The sequence below is a fragment of the Guillardia theta genome, assembly GCF_000315625.1.
Source record: "Guillardia theta CCMP2712 unplaced genomic scaffold GUITHscaffold_3, whole genome shotgun sequence".
Classification (NCBI taxonomy): Eukaryota; class Cryptophyceae; order Pyrenomonadales; family Geminigeraceae; genus Guillardia; species Guillardia theta.
Genome location: NW_005434671.1, coordinates 155925 through 176225, shown reverse-complemented (window position 1 = coordinate 176225; position 20301 = coordinate 155925). Strand labels below are relative to the sequence as shown.

Here is a 20301-nt window from a genome sequence, read left to right as displayed (position 1 = left end):
GAAGTTTGCGAAAGAGAGCAAGGAAAGCTATCACTTGTCGAGTTCTTTGTCACTGACATTTTACTTACAGGTTAGCTTCCTGCAAAGAGAGATGGAGAACGACGACTCCCTTGCGACATGTAACTGCCTACCTCATCACCCTCATCCCCTACCTCATCGCCCTCATTGTCACTCCAACATTCTGTTCTCATGCCTCGCACAGATGATCCTCTCAAAGATCAGCGACCGAAAGATGCCAAACGACAGTGAGATCGTCTTTACCCCCCGCTGCTGCTTCAATGTTCACCTACGTTGCAGGAGGAGATATGATCCGCTCAACCCGCTCCAAGATGAAATGTGATTTCTTTGCATGTAACAGTCGCAAAGATCAAGTGATAATTGCTTCATTGCCTGTGACATCGGCAAGCGTGATTAAAAGTTGAATCCGAATCCGAATGCGGCTGTATCACATTTATTCATGTTTCATTCATACCTGACATCATCGCATAACATTCAGCGTGTTCAAGAAATCGTCGTACTCCTACACACTCATCATATATCGACTTCGTGTCAGTGCAGATCATAACAACTCACCACAGTCTCTTGTTGTCTCCTAGCGTTCCAAGCTGTGTTGTATTCTTCCACCTGGTGGCGATAAGAAGCGTTGTTTATGTTCGACAAGATTTTCTCTCTTTGGGTAAAGAGGTACGCCAAAAGTAACAGCATGTAGCCATATCCAGTCGCCCAAACCACATATGACATCAGCAGCGATTCATCTGGAATGCCAAGAAGAAAGAGGTAACAATGGAACGGAGTGAACAGGCAGACAAAGACGATCCCCAGGCTGTTCGGATTCCACTGATACACCTGCGCATGAAATCATTATGTTCATGTTCAATCCTGCAAGCAAAGTTTTCTCACTGGACTTGCTTCCACGTAGTACTTCTTGGATGTCAGCATCACTCGCATCCACAGGACCAGGACCAGGACTGCAACGATGAATCCCTCGGTCCTCACAGTAGCAAGAGATAGATCGATTTCTTGATACTTTCCTAGAAATTTCCTGCTGAACAAAAACTTTCCAGCACAGAAATTCTGTATGAGAACAAGTGCCTGTGTTCAGTACGGTGTCACCATTTGCAGTTACTAATGAAAAGTCAAATCACCACGGGATAAAACGGCAAGAAAACTGACGGGAAGGGAAGGCTGAATGAGCTTATGGGCATTTCGATGTATTATCCTTTGGAATCCTACAAGCTTGAGTCAGACATGCGAACTTGAAGGAGGAGGAAACAGGAAATACGATTGGTTTGGTTCTAATTCATACAGTCGATGCATTGCAATGGCATCGCTATCAGTAGCTTTTGCTGCTGTTTTTGTCTCTCTTCAGATTTCAATCCATCAAAACCCCTTGAGACATCTTCCTTCTCTCAGGCTCCAGCATGCCCTCCCCTCCACGTTGTCTTCCTCTATCCTACAGACCTCGCCTGCATTTCGGCCTAATCACCCACATCAATTGCCTACCCGTACTGTTCCATATTACCCCTGATTTCTCACAACTGTTTCACTATAGAGTAGGGGTCATGTGATCACCCCACCCCCGATAGATCCTGAAACATCGTTTCTCACCTGCCGACGAGTTCAAAGTTCCGGGCCCCGGAGTCCGCCGGACGGGTTGAGTGGGGATGCGGTCTTGCTGCTTGGAGGCCATGCTGGCGGCAAGCGGCGGAGGCAGTGGGAGCATGAGAGAGGGGAGGAGACAACTGACAGTCCTCCTCCTCCTCGTCGTCTGCTTCTTGTTCAGCTCAGCTGTGGTATAAAGCATTCTTGTACGAGGTCAAGCATTGATGCGCTCGGCAGGCGGCGATGGAGGACGAGATAGGGGACGATGACGTATCGAGCAGCGCCAGGTTCCAACAGATGCGAGGAGAAGCTCCTCCGCAAACCATGTAGATGAGGTCGTCTCCTACACTTTGTCTTGACTGCCTCCTATGGCAGGCTGCCTCTCTACTTTGTGCTGGGGTTTTTCCTCATACTCGCGCTGGTTGTTGGAAAGTGAGTACCTGCTAACGCATGCTCACCTGCTGCTTGGCATGTTGGGCCTTATGGTGTGGTTGTGAAGGTGGGCATATTCGAAAGGGCATGATCCTGTAAATGCTGAGGGAGGGAGAGGAAGGGTTCCAAGGGACGAGGAGGACGAAGCGGTCCCTGCTGGGGGAGCGGCGGCGAGGAGGACCGCGCTGGCAAGGATGCGTGCTCGGAGACAGGCAAGTAGAGACAACGAAGAGGAAGAAATGCTTTTGATAATGGATGAAAAGATACTAGTTGATGATGACCGTGATTGCTGAGGTGTATTGGCAGGCTGGGGACGAAGAGAATGAAGATGAAGAAGATGCTTTCAATGATGGGAAGAAGATCGGGAAGAAGAAGTTGGCGAAAATGGAAGCAAAAGAGGTTTGTGTTAAATCATGCCAGAGTTTGTTTGATTTGATTTTCAAACAGGAAAAACGAGCTCAACGTGAGGCTATCGAAGAGGTTCCTAGAAGTGGATCATGGAAGTTCTTTCTTATAGATTGGTCAGGATCGAAAGAGAAAGAAAGAGCTTGCTGAAAAGCGTGAGGAGGAAGCGAGAGAGAGGTGAGCAGTACTTCTTCTTGTTGGAGTGCTCATGTCTTTGTGAAGGGAAGAGCAGCGTCGTAGAGAAGAGAAAGAGAAAGAAGAAGAAGAGAAACGAGCTCTGGTATTTGGGCTGACCATGTCGTGGCTCCCTTGATCTTTTGATATCGTAGGAGGAAAAGAAGAAGAAAGAGGAAGAAGAATACGACAAGTGGAAGGTAAGATTCGGCTAAAACTTGTCCTGTCGGAGTGTATCCTCGGACTCTTGCATCACTGACTTGTTTGTCTCATTCACTTCTCTGTCAGGACCTCTTCGAGACTGGGGAAGGTGGAGCCCAGGCAGACGAAGATTTGCAAGAATCGCAGGGAATGCTTCAGGTCAGTCTGTTCGAATTGTGAGGTAGCGGGATGACTGAGACATTGCCAGGAATTCATTGACTATCTCAAGGCCAAGAAGATTTCTCCGCTGGACGAGGTTGCAAGTGAATTCAAACTCAAGACCCAGGAGGTGAGCCACGGAGCCGCTGCAGGACCTTATTGGATGTCTTTCTGATACTCTTGTCAAGGTTGTGAACAGAGTAGAAGGTTTAGAGGCCATGGGAAGAATCACTGGTAGGTTCTCCTCCCTGTAGCTCGCTTCTTACCTCGTTGCAGGTCTCCTGGATGACCGTGGAAAGTTCATCTACATCTCAACTGAGGAGATGGAAGCGGTTGCAAAGTGGATCAAGGTCAGCTGGGAGCAAGCTGGAAAATAGTTCTCAGCTTCTTTGTCAGTTGCAAGGGAGGATAGGAGTGAGCGATCTTGCAGCGGAGAGCAATCGGCTCGTCGACCTGCAGGTGAGATCAAACATCGAGATCTTGCGAGGAGCTAAACTGTTTGTATCAGCCCAAAGAAGCTGTTCGAACGACGATAGGTAGATTCCTCTGTGTGAAGACGAGAGCGGGTGGTGGCCTGGAGGGGATTGGGAGGAAGGATTGAGCCTGCAACTGAGAAGATGTCTGACTGGTGTGAACTCACGACTATGCTTGCAGAGGGGGCTGTCGTGGAGGAAGCAGCAACACAATGAGGGCTGGTAAATCATCTAAAGCCTCCCGTGGAAGTAATAAAGCTATTTGGCCGTGACTGGCAAATCCCGGCCCTTCACTCCCAGCCCGGGCCACTCAGTACTGAGGGCCAGATAACTCGCTGACAGACTGACTCGTGAGTCGGCGTTGGCCGGGCCCCGGGAAGGGCCCGCCGCCGGCCGCCCCGGTCCGATCGACGATCGGACTCTGTGTTCAAATAGTGACACTGACCCATCCACCTTGCAAACATCTTAAGATACTACCCCCTACAGGAACTAGGAAAATGTAACCACCCCTACCTTCTTTTTTGTTGGGGTTCAGTAGACAGACCCAACACCAGACTACCCCTCCGTTTGACCACCGACATACTATTCAAATTACCCCCTTACCTCTACCCTACCCCAATTATTTCGAACTGCATAAGGTTTTGGCGCCACATGGCTGTGCCAGGAGTTTGTCCAAATGTGCCCGCTCCTGCTCCTGCTCCTGCTCCTGCTCCTGCTCCTGCTCCTCCTGCTTCTGCTCCTGCTCCCTTCTCATATCAGGATAGATGTCTTGATACTTGTAGAAAGCTTTCAGTTTCACAGTACTTTTGTCAGCCCTAGCGTACTATCCTCGTGTTCAGATGACGTGGTACGTTGGTCGAGTCACGAACTGAGTGTAGAAAAGACATTTGCCAATACTTGATCTTGATGTTTACATCGTCATGGCCTGTGATGTTTGAATCAATGAGTAGTAACTCTGATCCTGTCTGATAACTCATTCCTATCTGCAGATGAATGGTTCCGAAGCGATTTCTCGTCTGGAGGCGGTGGCAGCAAGGCTGGAAGCAATCGAGTCACGGATGCGTTCAGTCGGTGTAGGTCCAGGAGCTTCTGCAGGCCAGGAAGCTGCACCTCAGGAAGATGCTCCATTTGTCAAAGCATTCGACGAATTGATCCACACGCACTTTGCTCCCATTGAGACTGCGGCGAAATCCTTTGAGAAAGACGTTGAAGGGGTCATCACTGCCTTCCGAGGAGCTATCAACGAGCAGAGGAAGTTTCTTGTCATCGCAAGCAAGTGTGTGAAACCCAATGCGAATGACATGCAGAAAGTTCTCGCTCCGGTTTCTGAAGCCATGTCAAAGGTTGACTCGCTCAAGGACAGGAGGAGCAGCAGATTCAACCATCTTGCCATGGTTGCGGAGGGTGCAGCATGCCTCGGATGGATTGCTATCGATCTTCCTGCTCCTTATTTGGGTGACGTCATTCCCGCAAGCGAGATGTATGGCAACAAGATCATGATGGAGTTTCGAGGAAAGGACGAGAACCATGTTAACTTCGCCAAGTCTTTCAAGCAGTTCTTGCTCGAGCTCCAGAAGTACGTGAAAGCACATCACACAACTGGCGTCGCTTGGAATCCAAGAGGAGGAACAGGTCGGCTGATTGTCTTGATCGTCGTGAATGTAACCTTGATGCTACCAGACTACACCGCGGGTAGCGAACCTGCAAAAGCCGCGTCTACAGCCTCCGGTGCTCCTCCCCCTCCCCCTGCTGGAGGTCCTCCTCCTCCTCCTCCCCCTCCTCCTGCAGGATTCTTCGATGATGTCGCCAAGCCTGCAAGCTCGGGACCCTCGGCCCATGCTGCTCTGTTTGCCGAAATTAACGCAAAAGGCGAAGGCGGCGTGACCAAAGGCTTGAAGAAGGTATTTCGGCTGTTGTCTTCAGGGTGTACTGATTGTTATCATATAACTTATGTAGGTGAGCAAAGATCAGATGACTCACAAGAATCCTGCCCTGCGCGCTTCATCTGTGGTAGCAGACAAGGAGAAGTCTTCCTCTACCATGTAAGCATAAGGGAGGAGTGACACGAACGGTCTGACAGCGGTCTTGACCTGCAAGATCCCGCGCCGAACCTGCCAAGAAGCCTCCCAAGATGGAGAAGAATGGAGCCAAGTGGTTCATCGAGAACATGGAGAACAATCGAGACCTCAAGATTGATGATGCAAGCACCAAGACCTCTGTCTGTATGGCGCAATGCAAAGGATCGCTGCTCCAGGTTCAATGCAAGTCTGGTATGGCATGCGGGATCTGACTGGAATTAGATCCCTGGCAAAATCAACACGGTTCAGATGGACGGCTGCACGAAGACTTCGATGGTAGTCGATTCGTGCGTGGCTTCAGTAGACGTGATCAACTGCAAGTCGTGTGAGATTCAGGTTTCTCCTGCAAGAGTGCAGGCCCGTTGCTCAGTGCTCCTGGCAGATCCTTGACTGGACCCCGATGATCACCATCGACGGCTGCGCTGGCGTCATCGTGTATCTCTCGCAGAGATGCGTCGACGAAGATGTGGCGATTGTAACCTCCAAGTGCTCTGAGTTGAACATCGTCCTTCCAGCTAAGGTTCAGGTATTCTCTGCATCTCACCTCCAGCTGACTCTCCTCTAGAGCGACGCGGAGGATCCAACTGAGCTGCCAATCCCAGAGCAGGTTTGACGTTTCATTCCTCGGACGACAGATGGACTGATTGATTTACAGTACGAGACTCGTATCCGCAACGGGCAACTTGTTACCACTTGTGTGGCTCATGTTGGAGCCTAAAAGTCAATGGACGCACTGAGAGAGTCAGCAAGAAAAGAGGGAAGGACGAGGATTCTCTTTATCCAACACCAACCCTAACGTGGTCGTTTAGTTCTACAAGAATAGATTGTTCACGCATCAAATCTTGCGCCCCATTGCAAGTTTGCGAGCGCGAGGAACGAGATAGATCGGCTCGTTGGATTCAACCTGCATCGATATCACTTCCACGAGCATGCCACACGAAAGATCGTACCTGAGCTAGCATCTGATTAGAAGGGTTCGCCTTGTAGAAGGCCCCAGCCGAGCTGTACACAACTCCCTGAAAGCTCGTTCAGACAGGATGCCAGACGATGGCAGCGACTCACGGGATATCTGTAGCTTCCAAACATATCTTCTCCGTACATGTCGTAAGGGTTTGATCCTGTGCCATGGCCAAGATTACTTGCAAGAAATCATCCATTGTCCTCACCTGTAAACATGTAGGACGAGGTGTCGAGTGGGCAATCTGCCAGAAGAGCACATCGGTCAACGCTACACAGAGAGTTTTTAACTGGTGAGGACTAAACCCTACCGGCAACGGAGATGTATCCCCCGAACATGCTCTGCATGGCTGCATTACAGCCTGCCGAGCATCCATTCTGTTGAAAGCAGCTGCACGTCCCCAGATCTCTGTCAAGCATACAGTAAGGCAAGAACCCCTTGTGAAGATGCACATGAATCGTATGGACTCGCCTGCTGATAGCTTGTTCAGTCGTGTATTGTATCTTCTTCTGCATCGACGCAACACAGGTTTCTGTGGATAACAAGCAGACTTCTGCAACTTCCTTTCCTCCACAGGAATAGGCAATGCTATCGGCGCTGGCTCGCAGGTAATGATTCAAATCTTCCGTGGGAGACGCTGCTGCAGGGTCTGCACTTGCTGCAAGCTGAGTGATACGCGGTCCCCATCTTCTGTGGATTCTTGAGACGACATTCAGGAGAGAGGAAGGTTGCTGGTGTACTTTATCAGTGCACTTCCATCCAACAATTCACCCTTACCTGATGGTTCACTGACAGAAGGGTAATCACACCACACAAGCCAAGAAAGATCAGCCCAACCACTAGGGCAAGTTGCTTGTGTGCCTTCTGCGAGTAAAGCTATCAATACTACAAGAATTGTGTTGGCTGACGAAAGAATGTGTACCTCCCCACTGAACAAACACAAGACAACATGGACTTTCGTCGTACGACATCCCACAACCATGACACTAAATGAAGTTCTAGAAAATATCAAACAGTGTCTGGGAAAGCATGGAGGCAGCGTCTACAATTCGGAATCTGACGACAAAGAGAGCAACGGACTGCACACTTGACGCAACGGGCAACGAGATGGTGGAAATGAAAATGATTGCACGGATGGTTGAAAATGACATCGGCAGCGATTTTTCTCATGATGCGAATGATATCAGCAACGATGACCGCATTCCTGTTGTCTCGTCATTCCCATACACTCTGCACTGACCTGCATAGCAGCGAAAGGCCACTGGTTCGGCAATCGTTACAGACTGAAGGTTACAAATAACGATTCAATGTAACGGTCAGTTTGTTACCATGTCGGGGATCCGAAATTCGTAGAGTAGGAGGATCACAGGCAGGGAGGAAGGGAGAAAGAGGAGACAGAGATGAACAGGGTCGACAAGATGCAGAAGATGGAAGATAGTGGAGTTGTGACGAGCGAGATGTACGTCAAAAATCTCTTAGAAGATTGAGTTTTGCATGCGAAGAGGAAATGGAGGGGATTGATGCCGTGTTGTGATGTTGCTTCTTAGATCAAATCTTCTCACGATCCGTCATGGCAGTTGGAAAGGAATGAGCAGATCTTTGCAAAGAGACAACAAAAGTCACACTTGTCATGTCAGTAGTCTCTAAAGCTGTCTTCGAGTCTGAGGTCGAGAATGCGGAATTTTTTTCGTTCCTGGAGGATAGTTTTGAAACATTGACGAGCAAACGAGCTCCTCTTGAATCGAAATGTGAAGCAGCCATTCAATGCTGGAGATTATCTGAACATGAAAACAAGAGCGTTGAGAATCGGAGGCAGGCGTTGGTATGCGAATATGGAAAGTTTCCGCATGTTTCTGGAGTTCTCGTTGATCTGATCTCAGCATCAGACACACCTGAAGTTCTTGTTTGGCGATGTCTCAGAACTCTTGTGCAGTTGAGTTATGATAATTCACGTGTTGCTGAAACCATCATTGGGAACTGGAAGTCAGAAGCTCGCAGTATGGCAAAAGATGAAGAAACCGTCATCAACCAGTTGAAAGAAGAAGCTATCTCAGCTGACGCGACCAAAAGCAACGAGCTCAAAGCAAGAGTGCAGGTGATGAAGGAAAACTTGACCATTCTCAACTCGAGGAAATCTCTGCCAAGCATTCTTGCTGGGTTGCTGAGCGAGAAAAGAATATCATGGAGAGTTCGTGAATGCATTTTCCATGTCCTCAACAACACAGCAAACAGCTCATGGGATGTTCATGACATCATCTTAAAGGACAACATCCTTGATAAAGCAAAACACTTGATATCACACGAAGATACTCCACATTTTGTCGTCAGTGCAGCCGTGGGTTTTGTTTGCAGCTTGAGCTACAGGCCAGCCAGCAGGCCTCTTTTGTTTCAGGATGGAGTTGTCGAGACTCTCAGTCCGATCGTCCTCAAAGACAAGATCGAGCTCAACAGCATGAGTGCAGTCCTTGCAGTTGCAAACATAGCCGGGGGCTTGCCGATTCAAGAATTTCCGGTATATGCTTTACTGATACTCATCGATCCTTGAGCGAAGAACTGAAGGAACTTGATTCAGATTCTGAATGACGAGCATCAGATAGTTGTGAAATGCATTTCAGCCCTGAAAGCGGTTCTCAACCGTAAGGTGCTACCTCTCTTGCTTCTTTCTCACCAATCATCTCGTGCCGCTTGCTCCTTATGTTGAGTTTCGGCGATTTAGATGTTCGGAGGGAGATATGGGACGATATGGAAAGTTTGTATGTCTGTCAGCAACTTTTGCATACATGAAGATCAGCACGCGCAACTACTGGAACTTGGTTGCCCATCGTTGTTTGTCAAGGTCACCGAGATTCTTTAAACTACCAGAAGTATTGTAACCAATGTCTCAGGTCCTCAAGCAGAAAGTTGTGTGAGTTGATCTCGCTGTATGCATGAATATACCTATGCAGAGTGGAGCTTGCACATGATCAGACATTTTGTGATTTTGAGCTACTCATTATCTTTGACGGCCGGCACAGGAATCCGGTTGCAGAAGAGATTAGTTGCACATCGCTGCTTCGATTTGCACAGAACAAGAAGATTCAGGCCAGAGTGATCGAAGAGACATCCGAAATTCTCTCGATTCTCACAAATGTAGGCACACACTCGAACTTGACGATGCCTGCTTGTTCTTGACAACTCTCTTGGATGAGACGTTTGGTTGATGGTGAATGTTTGACCATAGAGTACTTTCAGGTATTCAAAAACAGCAGCAGCAACGTCGCTCGCTGTGCAGCAGAAGCAGCTTTGTGGGCTCTTGGGTTTCCTCCACAATATGTTGGTGAGTCATTTCTGTTGCAAGATGGCTGAATTTCGTGTTTGAAGGATCTCAATCCGATGGATTCATTAGAAGAGAATCGAATCGTGACTTGTTACTGGCTCTTCATTCCCGTGTTGAGTGCTGACAGGACGTAATGATCTCGGTTCAAAGTCCGCACGACAAGATCGCTAGCTTCCTGAGAGTGGAGCTAGAGAGCAGGTGACAGACTATCAGCGGCAGTATCGCTCTTCTTGACATGTGTGCACACAAGAGGCTTGCGGGTCATCACCACGTTTCAAGATGGGGCCTGCAACCTTGCGCGAGGAGTTTGCCGAGCAAAGGCTGTCTTGTGCCTCATCTCTGCGCAAGTTGAAGCATCTCCTCATCTACGAGCGGAGGTTCTAGTCGCCCTTGAGCTGGGCAAGAAGCTCGTTTGGATCTACATGGACGAGACGAGAGACTATGAGAGCTCGTCGGTCTTCACCGCCTGGTTGCCCGTCGTGCCAGCAGTCGCCAAGCTGCCTTCGGGTAAGTATAGCCAGGATGCTGAAGATTCTATGACAAGAGAGGGAATGATGGTAGAAGGGGGTTAAGTTCAGTCGAAGCTACACTTGATCAATTTAGGGGTTGAAGCAGTGAAAGGAAGTCGCGAGGGAGTCTTGGGGCTGACACGATTTACAGAGGACGACCCAGACTTTGTTACCATGGAGCAGCTGGTATATGACACTTCGTCGGACTCCATCCAACCGCGCGAGGTGTTCTATGATGCTGTGAACAGCGTCGTACAGGTAACAAGCCTCGCACAAACATGTCATGGGGACTGATCGGATCGTAGCTCTTGACTCCGCTGCTGGGATCTAAGATGATCGTGCCCAGCAGGACTCCTTCTAGCAGCAATCAGAGCTAGTTGGATCCGTGGACCAGGCAAATAGATGCACCTCAGATGTAGCATGTCGACTATGTATTGTTATTATGATTGTTCTACTGTACACCGAGCTTAACTCACACCTCTTCTACCTCATGTAAGCCCTGTCCTGTCGTTCTTCATCGCGCCGTTGTCTTTCTCTCTTGTGCTGCAATTCTACATTTCTGTTGCATCTTGTTCGTCGCCTCCATGACGTTCCAAAGCAGAGCTCCCCCGTTGTGGAATGCAGACTTGGTCGTGAGTGATGAAGCAGGCGACCATTCGGAGACATGAGCGATCTTGATGGTGAGGCGAGGAGGAGGGAGAGGCGACATGGCGGCCGGCGAGCAGCCAAGGGCACACACAAGGACAACAATAAAGCACTTGTAAAAGATGCGCACCCCGAGCCCCGACTTGTTGCAAGGGTTAAACATCTGACTCATGAGCTTCCGCGAGAACAATGACTCCTGAGATACCAAACGCTCGAAAACTGCAGCGCTTGCAAACGAAGGATATTCTTTCTTTCAGCTTTTGTTCTTTTTTTTTTCTTGTGACCACCCCCGCCTTGTCGCGGTCGCCTCCTCCTCGTTCCGACATTCAGATCGCTCGCCCTTGATCGTGAACCGAGATGAGAATGGAGACAGTGACAAATTCCATGAATGGTACAGAATGTCTTTCTCTGTCGGGAGTTTTATCAGTTGCACGATCTTTGTTCAGCTGTGATCAATGTTACAATGATGAATCGTCATCTATATTCAATGATGATACAAGAACAGCAAAAGCTGGCAACTATCACAGCACTTCCTATTTTTTATCTATCTCATCATCATCTCGTCGTTCGTGCCTCCTCCCTTCTTCCGTCATTGTTGTTTTTGTTCACGTTGCTTGCTTGATCTTGTTGCTGCTTCTGCGTCTGCTGTAGTTGTCATTGATGGTGGTGGCTAAGAGGGGGTGTTGAAGACGATGGTGGTGATGATGGTGATGGTGGTGATGGTGGTAATGTTAATTACATTTATGACGACGACGGACCTGGAGCTCGTGCTAGGAGCTTGATCTTGTTGGAGGAAAACCTTGATTTTCTTCGCCACAGCAGGATGCTCGCCTTTCAGGAGATGATTGGGATGGGATGGCTGCTGCTGCTTCCGCCGCCGACGACATCGTTTGATCATGCATTGCCGCATCTGATCATTATTGTCGCGTTGTCAAGCAAATGATTTTCTTCTTTGGTCGCGCACATCACACATCGTTCTCAGGAGAACTCTATTTATATACACATGGTCTGGACAAGAAGTACTTTCTTTAGCAATTTACACCCCACCTGGTTCATCATCATCATGATCATCATATTACCTCGATCTGATTTACACCGTCTACGCTGATTCCTTCCAGGCTTGACATTGTCATCCTCCTAGCTATCATCACATTCTGAAGCAGAACGTCGTTTCTCGACTCAGGCCTGGTCCACGAATTTGAGCTGGGAGTAGACGAAGGAAGAGACCAGGTGGAGACATGAGCGATCTTGATGGTGAAGCCAGGAGGAGGGAGAGGCGACATGGCGGCAGGAGCGGGGGGGTCGCAAGAGTCAGTCCCTCAAGCAGCGCGAGCATCTTTGCTCGATCCAGGGAGATATCTAAAATCATTTTAATCAAAAAATATTTTAAAGGTTTGCCTTTTTCGGCATGAGCCTTAGTTGCGGCTTCTTAAAGACTCTTCAGTCCGACCGGGCCGGCCGGTGCGGCCCGGGGCTCAGTGACACGGTGAAAAACGTCATGAGTGGCATACTCTTGGAAAAAACTTGGAACCTTCAGTTATCATGATTGGGCAATCCAAGTTTCAGGGATTCGGAGTGCACATTTCATTCATCGTGAGTCAGTCTTGTTAAGCCATGATCTACTTCTTCACCAAGTCCTCTCGCCCCGGAAACATTTTCAACAAGATCTTGCGGCTGTACTCGTCAATCTCCATCAGGTAGAACTCATGGCAGTTAAAGGTCACGACGGTGTCGATAATCATGTCCTGCCGACGAGTTGAGACAAAGAAATCATACAAGCTCTGCCGTGACAGGAACCTGAATCTCGTAGTATTCCAGGTTGGATGAGCCGAGCTCGGGATCAGGCTTGGCTATCTTGCTTCTCTCAAGGAACTTGCCTGTAGTGGATGTAGATGAGTTGGTTGCAGAAGACGAGAGAACAGGAGAGGTCTTTCTTACCTCCTACCCTCCCGCTGTTGTTGATCGTCTCCTCATAGACAGAGATGGAATCATCCCCCTGGAATCGATTATCAGACTCCCTCCAGTCATGCACGAGTCTGCACCATGAAGTAGGTGATGATAAACCTCCTCTGCTCGTCCAGCGAGTCCTTGGGCTTTGCCAACCTCGCTCGAAACCTCAATCGCTTCTTCTCATTCTGACATGCTTGATTAGCTCAGCTCGTTTCACATGACAGCGATGTTACATCCAACATCTTCTGGAACGACTTGTGCGGCGGTTTTGGTACCAGGTAGAGAACAGAGCCGAAAGAGTCTTCCTGCGTTCCAAACCCTACAAGCTACTTCATGAGACAACAAGAAGCATCAGGACGAGAGGACCTGTGTATGGAGGAACTGGCGCTCTAACGATGGCCTGAGGCTGCTGCTCGTGCTCGACGTCATACTCGGGCATGTCTGAAATCCCAAAGTTTTGTGCGTAATATCTCCTTGTGAACTCATCACAGCCATAGATGAAGAAGATCCTGCAAATTACGTATCACAATCAGCACTAGAGCAGCACCACCTCCTGCTGCAGACCTGTTGTAGATGGTGATGGTATCTCCCACCATCAGGTCAGCTGGTGTATAGTAGTCGCCCGTGTGGACATCTCCCGTCCCCACAATGCTTGCTGGCGTTTTCTTGGGCACTCGGCCTCGCTTGAGGAAGTTGCCCGTCACCCTCCCGCTGTTGGCGACTTTGTCTTCCACCATGTCCATCGTGTCGTTCGCTAAGTAGTAACGAATCACAAACTTCCTTTGGTCGCCGTACATGGTCTGTCTGTCATCCCACACGCAATAAAATCTGAGCACCTTGGTATCCCACTGCAAGAACTTGAGATAAGCCCCATGATCCTCCTCCTTGATGATTCCACTGGCTGCAAAGGCTGTATGACGGTGAGCGAGCTCCATCTTTGCCGTCTTCTGCCTAGTAACATGCGCTATGTACTTGTCCTTGGGGGCATTCTGCCTTGCTGTATGGATTACGGCCGGTTCGATGGGGCGGCCCAAGACTTGATCGTGATAATCTCTGGTGAACTGATCACAATCGAAGATGTAGAACAACCTCCCAAAGATGTTGATTTCTCCTCCAATCTCAAAGTCATCAGGAGTGTAGAACGAGGACAGGCTTGAAGATGAATCGTTGAGCAAGCTCGCTGTGCCGTTAGGAGCCTCATTGGGATTCGGAAGAATCCATCCTTCCTCATTGTAAATGGGCTTGGGAACGTGCGTTCTTTTCACCACTTGACCCTGCATCATACCGCTGTTGTCTTGCCTCTTCTCGCCGACTTGCATGGTGCCATCTTCGAGGTAGTAGAGAATGGTGCACTCATGCACAAAGTTGTTGTCTCTCACCTGGGCATCAAGCGGAGCACTTCCGATGACAGAGGGATCAACGGTATCCACATAAACACCATAGTAGCGCAGCACCTTCTTGTCGAGAAGAGCATATCTGGGGGTGAAGGAACTTTCTGATTGCAAAGGATTCTTGCTAGCCATCCACTCAGACGAGGACATTTCGAAAGGGTGTCGGGTGTTGGTCAGTGGTCGATCGCCAAGTAACTTGGCTTGCTCTTGCTCCTCGCGCGGAGTGTAAATGCACTGACCATCCTTGTATCCGAAACGAGATGCCTTGCGGAAGTCGCTTTTGCCAACATGCTGCAGCAAATTATTAGTGGAAGTGAGGACAAGGATCAACGAGCACTTACATGGGAGAATCCAAACCCCGGGAGCTTAGGGATCTGAACTTCTGTACGAGACATGAATCGCTGCTGATGGTCTAACTTGAGCTTGATCTTCTGACCCACGTGCCTGATCTCCTTGCTCGTTGCTCGTCGCTTCTTCACTTCACTCTTGTCAACGCCAGATTTTGGCCGTTGGAACGAATTTACCGGTCGCGGTTCCGGTCAGCGATGATTTGGTACTTTTGGCAACTATTCGGGGGATTGTGTACAAATTTTCCAGGAAAAGTTTTTCTACTTTTGAAATTCAATTTTTAAATACAAATTTAGGCCACAATCCATGACTTTCAAAGCAACGGCTCATTTCAACCGAAGAAACTTCGAGTCACAGGTTTGCTCAAAAGTTTGTTGCTGAAGTTGTTCGATTCAAACTTTGAAACTTTCCTTCCAAGTTCAAGGGGGCGGTCAAGACGGATTTGACTAGCTAGCGGCTGATTGTCATTTTCAGTTTCCCTCTTCCTCCTCCTCTATCACTTCCTCTCCCTCCTTCACCGCACGAGTTCAGCCCGTGACGGCGAAGCAAACGCAGCTTCCAAGTTCACCCGAGAGCGACTTGCTTCCTGCAGGTTCAGCACACTCTTCGATCATCAAGTTCCCATGAACCCGTGACGTCACAGCGGCCTGACAACACTCATTGATGTACCTTGCTTGATCGAAAGATGTTTGCACGTCATGAGCCATGCTGCTGTGCGCGCTGATCTCAATGCCTTGGAGCATCTAATCTGCTGATCTGTCCTCCGTCTCGATGTCGTCCGAGATGGTAAACATAAAGAAATTTCGTACAAGCTTGGGAGGCTCACCCAAGACTCGATACGTGCGGATATCCTATCTTTCACTAAATGCTAGACTCGTTTATTGCATCCCTGTACTTTACACAAGAAAAATATTTACACACATTCCGCTTCAATTGTGTTCGATCGAGAAAGCTCATCCTGACGTCTTCTGATCTCCTGGCATCTCTCCGATCCTTGTCGCTTTTCGTCTCGCGGCCATCACACTTTGAAGCAGAGCTTCTCCGTTCTTGGGTCCTGGCCTAGTCGACGAGCACAGGATCGGAAGCTGTGAGGAGGGAAGCCAATCTGACACGTGTGCGATCTTGATGGTAGAGCGAGGAGGAGGGAGGGGAGCCATGGTGCGAGGTAGAGGAGGAATGTGCTTCAGGCGAGGTCAGTGTAAGAAGTGTGAAATAAGGGTGGAAAGATTCGCACCCTTACACTCTCGTCGCTTCGTATCTCTTGTATCCCTGCTTCATGACTCGTCCTCGTATACGTCCGTGCTCTCCATCCATCGGTTTTGACTTCTTCAGCTCTGTAAACCTTCTGTCATCTTTCTGTACCCCATAAAATACTTGTTCGGAGTTGTGAGGCAAAACTTCTCTGTTAGTGCCTTCTAGTAGTCCATGCTCAAGATCGACCCTGCTGGTGAAGAGGACGAGGCTTCTTTCTGCAGCTCCTCCTTCATCCACTCTTTCAAGCTCGGCCAACCCGCCTGATGCCCTGCCAGCACTTGTCACCTTGTCATGTTGACTCGCCATGCCATCGGAACAGGAGGAGAGGGTGCACACCTTTCCTTGCTGTTAACATCACATCCATGGGAACGTTGGCGATAGGATTTCCTCGGACATCGAGAGCAAGGAGCTGAGAGCTGAGAGTTAGAGAAAGAAGGAGCAGTTGAAGGGGCAGGAGCATCTCACGTTAGGCATGAGGGACAGCTGGAGGGGGAGAACTTCTATCCTGTTGGCGTTGAGGTCGATCACTTGCAGACATGTCACTTGCAGGAGCGCGCAAGGGAAATCAGGAGCGAAGCGACAGAGATTGCACATGCTGCTGCAGTGCCTTCCTATGTCGTTGTTGCGGAGGACAAGCACCTTGAGCAGCCTGTTGGGAGCCTCGTTCACCTCCTTGCTGCTGATGAGCGCTTCGGACAAGAGTTGAACCCCCTCGTAGCCGAGCTTGTTGTTGTGCAGGTGCAGCTCTTGCAGTACAGGATGCGTCCGCAGCGCTACTCCGAGTTCCTTTCCTGCTGAGCTTCCCAGTCCGAGACCTCCAAGGATAAGGATGACAAGGTTCCTGTTGGTTTTCAGCCGATTGCACAGAGACGTCATGTTGTTGAGAGTAAACAGACAGTGCGAGTGCATCTCAAGCACTTCATGCTCGGTTGATCTCACCACCTCCATGGCTTCTTCGTAGGTCTTGCACACAGGATGCTTCATCTGTTGCTACTCCCCTCCCTCTTCTCCTCGCCCTACAAAGAGTAAAACCTACCCCAGTGAATTCGGTGAGTCCGGCCGGACCTCCTTGTTCCGGGCAAGGGAAGGGAATGGGAGAGGCGAACGCGATGGAGCTTGAAGGCGAGCAAGCGTGGAGAGCTTACATGAGTGAGAAAGACCCTGTGGTGAGAGGGAGGAAGGATGCATGCTGCTTGCCCAGCACTGAAACTGCTGCAGCACATCGCTTGTCAGAACGGAGATCTCGATGCTGTTCGAGGGCTCTTGGAGGGGGAGGGTTGCGATTGGCTTCGCCAGCAGCACGGCAGGCCGTTCGACATCGACGCTCAGTGCCAGGCGCGAGGCAACCGGGAGGGATGGACGTCTCTCTTCTACGCCGCAACGAGCGGAGACGACACGGTAGTCGAGTACTTGCTGACGAGACGAGCAGACGTGAACGCGCGCGACGCCATGGGCAACAGGAGCCTGACGTACGCGCATGGCCCGGCCATCCGCAAGATTCTTCGAAGTCTCATGACGAGAGAAGAGAGCAGAGCAGAAACATGGAAACTGCACGAGAAAGCTTGTGCAGAGATCGACAAGCATAAAGAAGCGCTTGAGGAGGTATCCCATGCTACGTGAGACCTTTGTTCTTGACTCGTAGTTTGCTGTCAAGGTGAAGCGATTACATGTGCAAAAAGGCTTGAATCTGCTCTTGTCTTTCTGCTTTACTAAGCGGCTGCGTAAAACGAAGTTAGAGCCTCCCGCGGTAGAAGAGAGCGATGCAGAGCTAGATCAAGCAGAGAAGTCTCTGCACGCCAAGATGAGTGGGTGCAATCAGAGAATAGAATCGATTTCAATGGAAATCTTGGAATCGTTTGACCAATCATTCCTAGTACTCCAGAGGGCGTGGGAGCTTCATGCCAGCATGGAGCAGACTTGGACCAAAGTTCAAAGACAGCTGTCAGTGTACAATGGTATTGAGCCCGATGAAGAAACCAAGAGGAGATGTCAAAGCTGCCTCGATCAAGCGCACATCGGAGGAGAACAAGTAAAAGTGACTCTAAGCGAGCTTGAAAATGTGTGTAAGATTGTGTTCAATGTCTTGCCGGGAAAAGAAGAATTGATGAACTTCTTGCAAAGACACTCAAAAGGAGGTCGACATGCAATATCAATTTCAGAGTTTGCTTCTGCTTTCGAAGATCTGGAAACAATTTGTAAGATTGTAAGTCTACAGGATCAAATCTCACTGAGTTTCAAACGACATTTCGATGTTCTGAATGCTTTTTATGAAAATATTTTGGACGAGAATGAGTTTGAACTAGCTGACAAGGCTGTGCGCATGACGGAGAATAGGCTTAGCACCTCAAGTGAAAGCTTGCAGATTAGAATAGCAGAACAGGTCGGATACTCTAAAGTTCAATTCTTCGTTGATGCAAGAAAAACTTCTATCTCCACACGGAGAATGAAAACGAGTCATCTGTTCGCTTTCGTGGACAAGATCGAGCAAAGCAGGATCATGTTTGAACGTGTTGAGTTCTTGCGCAGCTCTCAATTTACAAGACAAGAAGCACATGTTGCTGTCGCAGAGCTAGAACGAACCCTCAAGACCGCGAGGCAAGACCTCAAGACGAGCTGCGAACCTGCACATACAAACTCAGATGTCCTGAGACTGGTTGCTGTTTGCGTGATGCCAAAAGAAACGATTGCTCCGTTTGGAGACCTCGCAGAAGTCTTGGCATCTTTTGTCCCAAAGGAATTCTTTGAAGTTCTCATGAAAAACAACGATGACATTCTACATTTTGTTTTGTTCATGAGTTTTCCCAAGGACTTTGATGAGCCGATGTTGCAAGATTTGGTCTCACAAGAGATCACAAGTCGTGATCAATTTGTCAGTCACTACAAGAAATTTCTGCGAGATGTGTGGTCACAGAGCGCAAACGCAAAGCTGAAAGGAATGATCAAAAGATGTGCTGAGATGCAACACAGCTTAAACTCATACCTCAAGGCTCTTTCTGCACTGACAGAGGCTGAGGGGAGGTTTTCGGATGCTGATTACGCTTACTCCAAGAGGAGGAGCAAAGAAGCTAAGGATCTGTTTGTGAAGAGCACAGCAAGAGAGTACGACCTTGTCTGCAGGTAAGAGGCTGAATGAAGACTCCTGTGCTCACTTCTCGTGCTAGGGAGATGATTGTTCGGTCGGACTTTGCGTACATCAACTCTTTGTTGGAACTGGGAGATGAGTACTTGGACAGAGCTGGTGTGTGTGAAAGTGTGTTGAGTGAGAAGTTCTAAGGAGGATGCAGCACAGGCAGTCCAAGAGAAGGATTTTGAGTTAGCGAAGCGATGCGTGGAGCAAGCATCGAGTGCCTTTCAAGAGGTGCATGTAGGAGGCTGGGGCGCTCTCTCATCCCTACAACAGATCTCACCGGAGCATGGAGCTGAGCGGGTTGAAGAAGCGAGGGTGAAAGTGCAGCGAAGTTATGAAGAAAGCGTCGTACAGGAGATGCTTCCATGGCTGGAGGAGCACGTGGGGCGAGGCGATCATGCGGCTAAGATGCGCAGGTTTGAAGAGGTACTCGCGTTTGATTCTGCTTATGCCAGCTGAATTGACGTCAGGCTGTTGAGATTTACTCCATGGCATTGACAAGATGTAACCTTGTGTTCAAGGTGACCTGATGGGTCGCGACGATAACTGAGACAATCCCAGGGCTTTGACTTCGTCAAGAGTGGAGAGCACATCAAAGGTGCCTTACACTTCCGGTTGAGCCTGATTCAGTGTCGACAAGGAGTAGTCCATGTGCTTTCACGATACCGTCGTGTCTGCATCTGACTATCAAGACAGTGGTGGACGGCAGGGAGCAAGGACAAGCTTCTTGCAGCATGCACCAACGGTACGCACATTGAATTTCGTCAGACCAAACCTTGAAAGCTTTCAAGCTGAACAATCTTCACAACTCCTCCCACAATCAGGAGTTGTTCGCCTCGTTCAAGGTGCGGGAAGAGCTCGAACTTTACCTATCCTAAACAGTCTTGTCCAGGAATTGCCCTGCAAGCGTTGAACAGAAGCGAAGTGAGCTCATCGTCATCGGTGGCTCGCTCGCAGTGACGGGTGGTGGCAGGAAGGGGTGCATGCGATCCGAGAGTCGCTGCTGCTGTCAGGCAGCGCTAACGAGGCAGCAGCGAGGATAGCACCTGCCATCCTGGCGCTGGGGTCGCAGACCAGTCAGCGAGGCGGGCCGGCAGATGAAGAGGCGCATCTCAAATAGAAATGCCGCGAGCAGGCGGAATGGGAGGGGACGAGGAGAAAGGAAGGTGAGAAGAGAGCATACGCTGTGAAGCAGCACGAGGATATGGGCGAGTACAAGCATCGTCTTCCTAAAAGTTGGGACCTCTCCATCGAAGCGTCAGCGCAAGCATCCAGGTTC

At 49.4% G+C, this 20301-nt stretch overlaps 7 protein-coding genes across 7 annotated transcripts; 3 read left to right on the top strand and 4 right to left on the bottom strand.

Moving 5' to 3' along the window:
• Positions 1-440: 440 nt before the first annotated feature.
• Positions 441-1231, bottom strand: GUITHDRAFT_160631 (hypothetical protein). Its single transcript, XM_005841249.1, has 4 exons — positions 1146-1231; positions 901-1092; positions 574-846; positions 441-520 (listed from the first exon to the last, which is right to left on the bottom strand). The coding sequence occupies exons 1-4, from the start codon at positions 1203-1205 to the stop codon at positions 479-481; spliced, it is 567 nt and encodes a 188-aa protein (XP_005841306.1). The 5' UTR covers positions 1206-1231; the 3' UTR covers positions 441-478.
• A 1248-nt stretch (positions 1232-2479) lies between these two features.
• GUITHDRAFT_149979 (hypothetical protein) lies at positions 2480-3717 on the top strand. Its single transcript, XM_005841248.1, has 11 exons — positions 2480-2514; positions 2561-2616; positions 2662-2719; positions 2769-2813; positions 2902-2973; positions 3023-3103; positions 3162-3207; positions 3250-3323; positions 3370-3432; positions 3482-3509; positions 3628-3717. Exons 5-11 carry the CDS (start codon positions 2965-2967, stop codon positions 3660-3662), a joined length of 336 nt encoding a protein of 111 aa, XP_005841305.1. The 5' UTR covers positions 2480-2514; positions 2561-2616; positions 2662-2719; positions 2769-2813; positions 2902-2964; the 3' UTR covers positions 3663-3717.
• A 718-nt stretch (positions 3718-4435) lies between these two features.
• Positions 4436-6242, top strand: GUITHDRAFT_99801 (hypothetical protein; the record flags this gene model as incomplete). Its single annotated transcript, XM_005841247.1, has 9 exons — positions 4436-5078; positions 5127-5174; positions 5235-5347; positions 5403-5488; positions 5544-5700; positions 5747-5860; positions 5907-6050; positions 6090-6131; positions 6180-6242. 9 exons carry the CDS (start codon positions 4436-4438, stop codon positions 6240-6242), a joined length of 1410 nt encoding a protein of 469 aa, XP_005841304.1.
• Positions 6243-6286: 44 nt separating this feature from the next.
• On the bottom strand, positions 6287-7745 carry GUITHDRAFT_149977 (hypothetical protein). Its single transcript, XM_005841246.1, has 8 exons — positions 7723-7745; positions 7260-7346; positions 6954-7213; positions 6793-6890; positions 6691-6726; positions 6587-6642; positions 6475-6540; positions 6287-6428 (listed from the first exon to the last, which is right to left on the bottom strand). Exons 1-8 carry the CDS (start codon positions 7726-7728, stop codon positions 6360-6362), a joined length of 678 nt encoding a protein of 225 aa, XP_005841303.1. The 5' UTR covers positions 7729-7745; the 3' UTR covers positions 6287-6359.
• A 367-nt stretch (positions 7746-8112) lies between these two features.
• GUITHDRAFT_132073 (hypothetical protein) lies at positions 8113-10601 on the top strand (the record flags this gene model as incomplete). Its single annotated transcript, XM_005841245.1, has 9 exons — positions 8113-8994; positions 9076-9123; positions 9274-9318; positions 9368-9387; positions 9714-9798; positions 9926-9996; positions 10049-10305; positions 10459-10532; positions 10566-10601. 9 exons carry the CDS (start codon positions 8113-8115, stop codon positions 10599-10601), a joined length of 1518 nt encoding a protein of 505 aa, XP_005841302.1.
• Positions 10602-12571: 1970 nt separating this feature from the next.
• GUITHDRAFT_99798 (hypothetical protein) lies at positions 12572-14688 on the bottom strand (the record flags this gene model as incomplete). Its single annotated transcript, XM_005841244.1, has 8 exons — positions 12572-12697; positions 12750-12829; positions 12891-12948; positions 12995-13087; positions 13136-13221; positions 13269-13411; positions 13467-14584; positions 14635-14688. 8 exons carry the CDS (start codon positions 14686-14688, stop codon positions 12572-12574), a joined length of 1758 nt encoding a protein of 585 aa, XP_005841301.1.
• Positions 14689-16056: 1368 nt separating this feature from the next.
• Positions 16057-16879, bottom strand: GUITHDRAFT_99797 (hypothetical protein; the record flags this gene model as incomplete). Its single annotated transcript, XM_005841243.1, has 3 exons — positions 16057-16163; positions 16232-16304; positions 16361-16879. 3 exons carry the CDS (start codon positions 16877-16879, stop codon positions 16057-16059), a joined length of 699 nt encoding a protein of 232 aa, XP_005841300.1.
• Positions 16880-20301: the final 3422 nt, after the last annotated feature.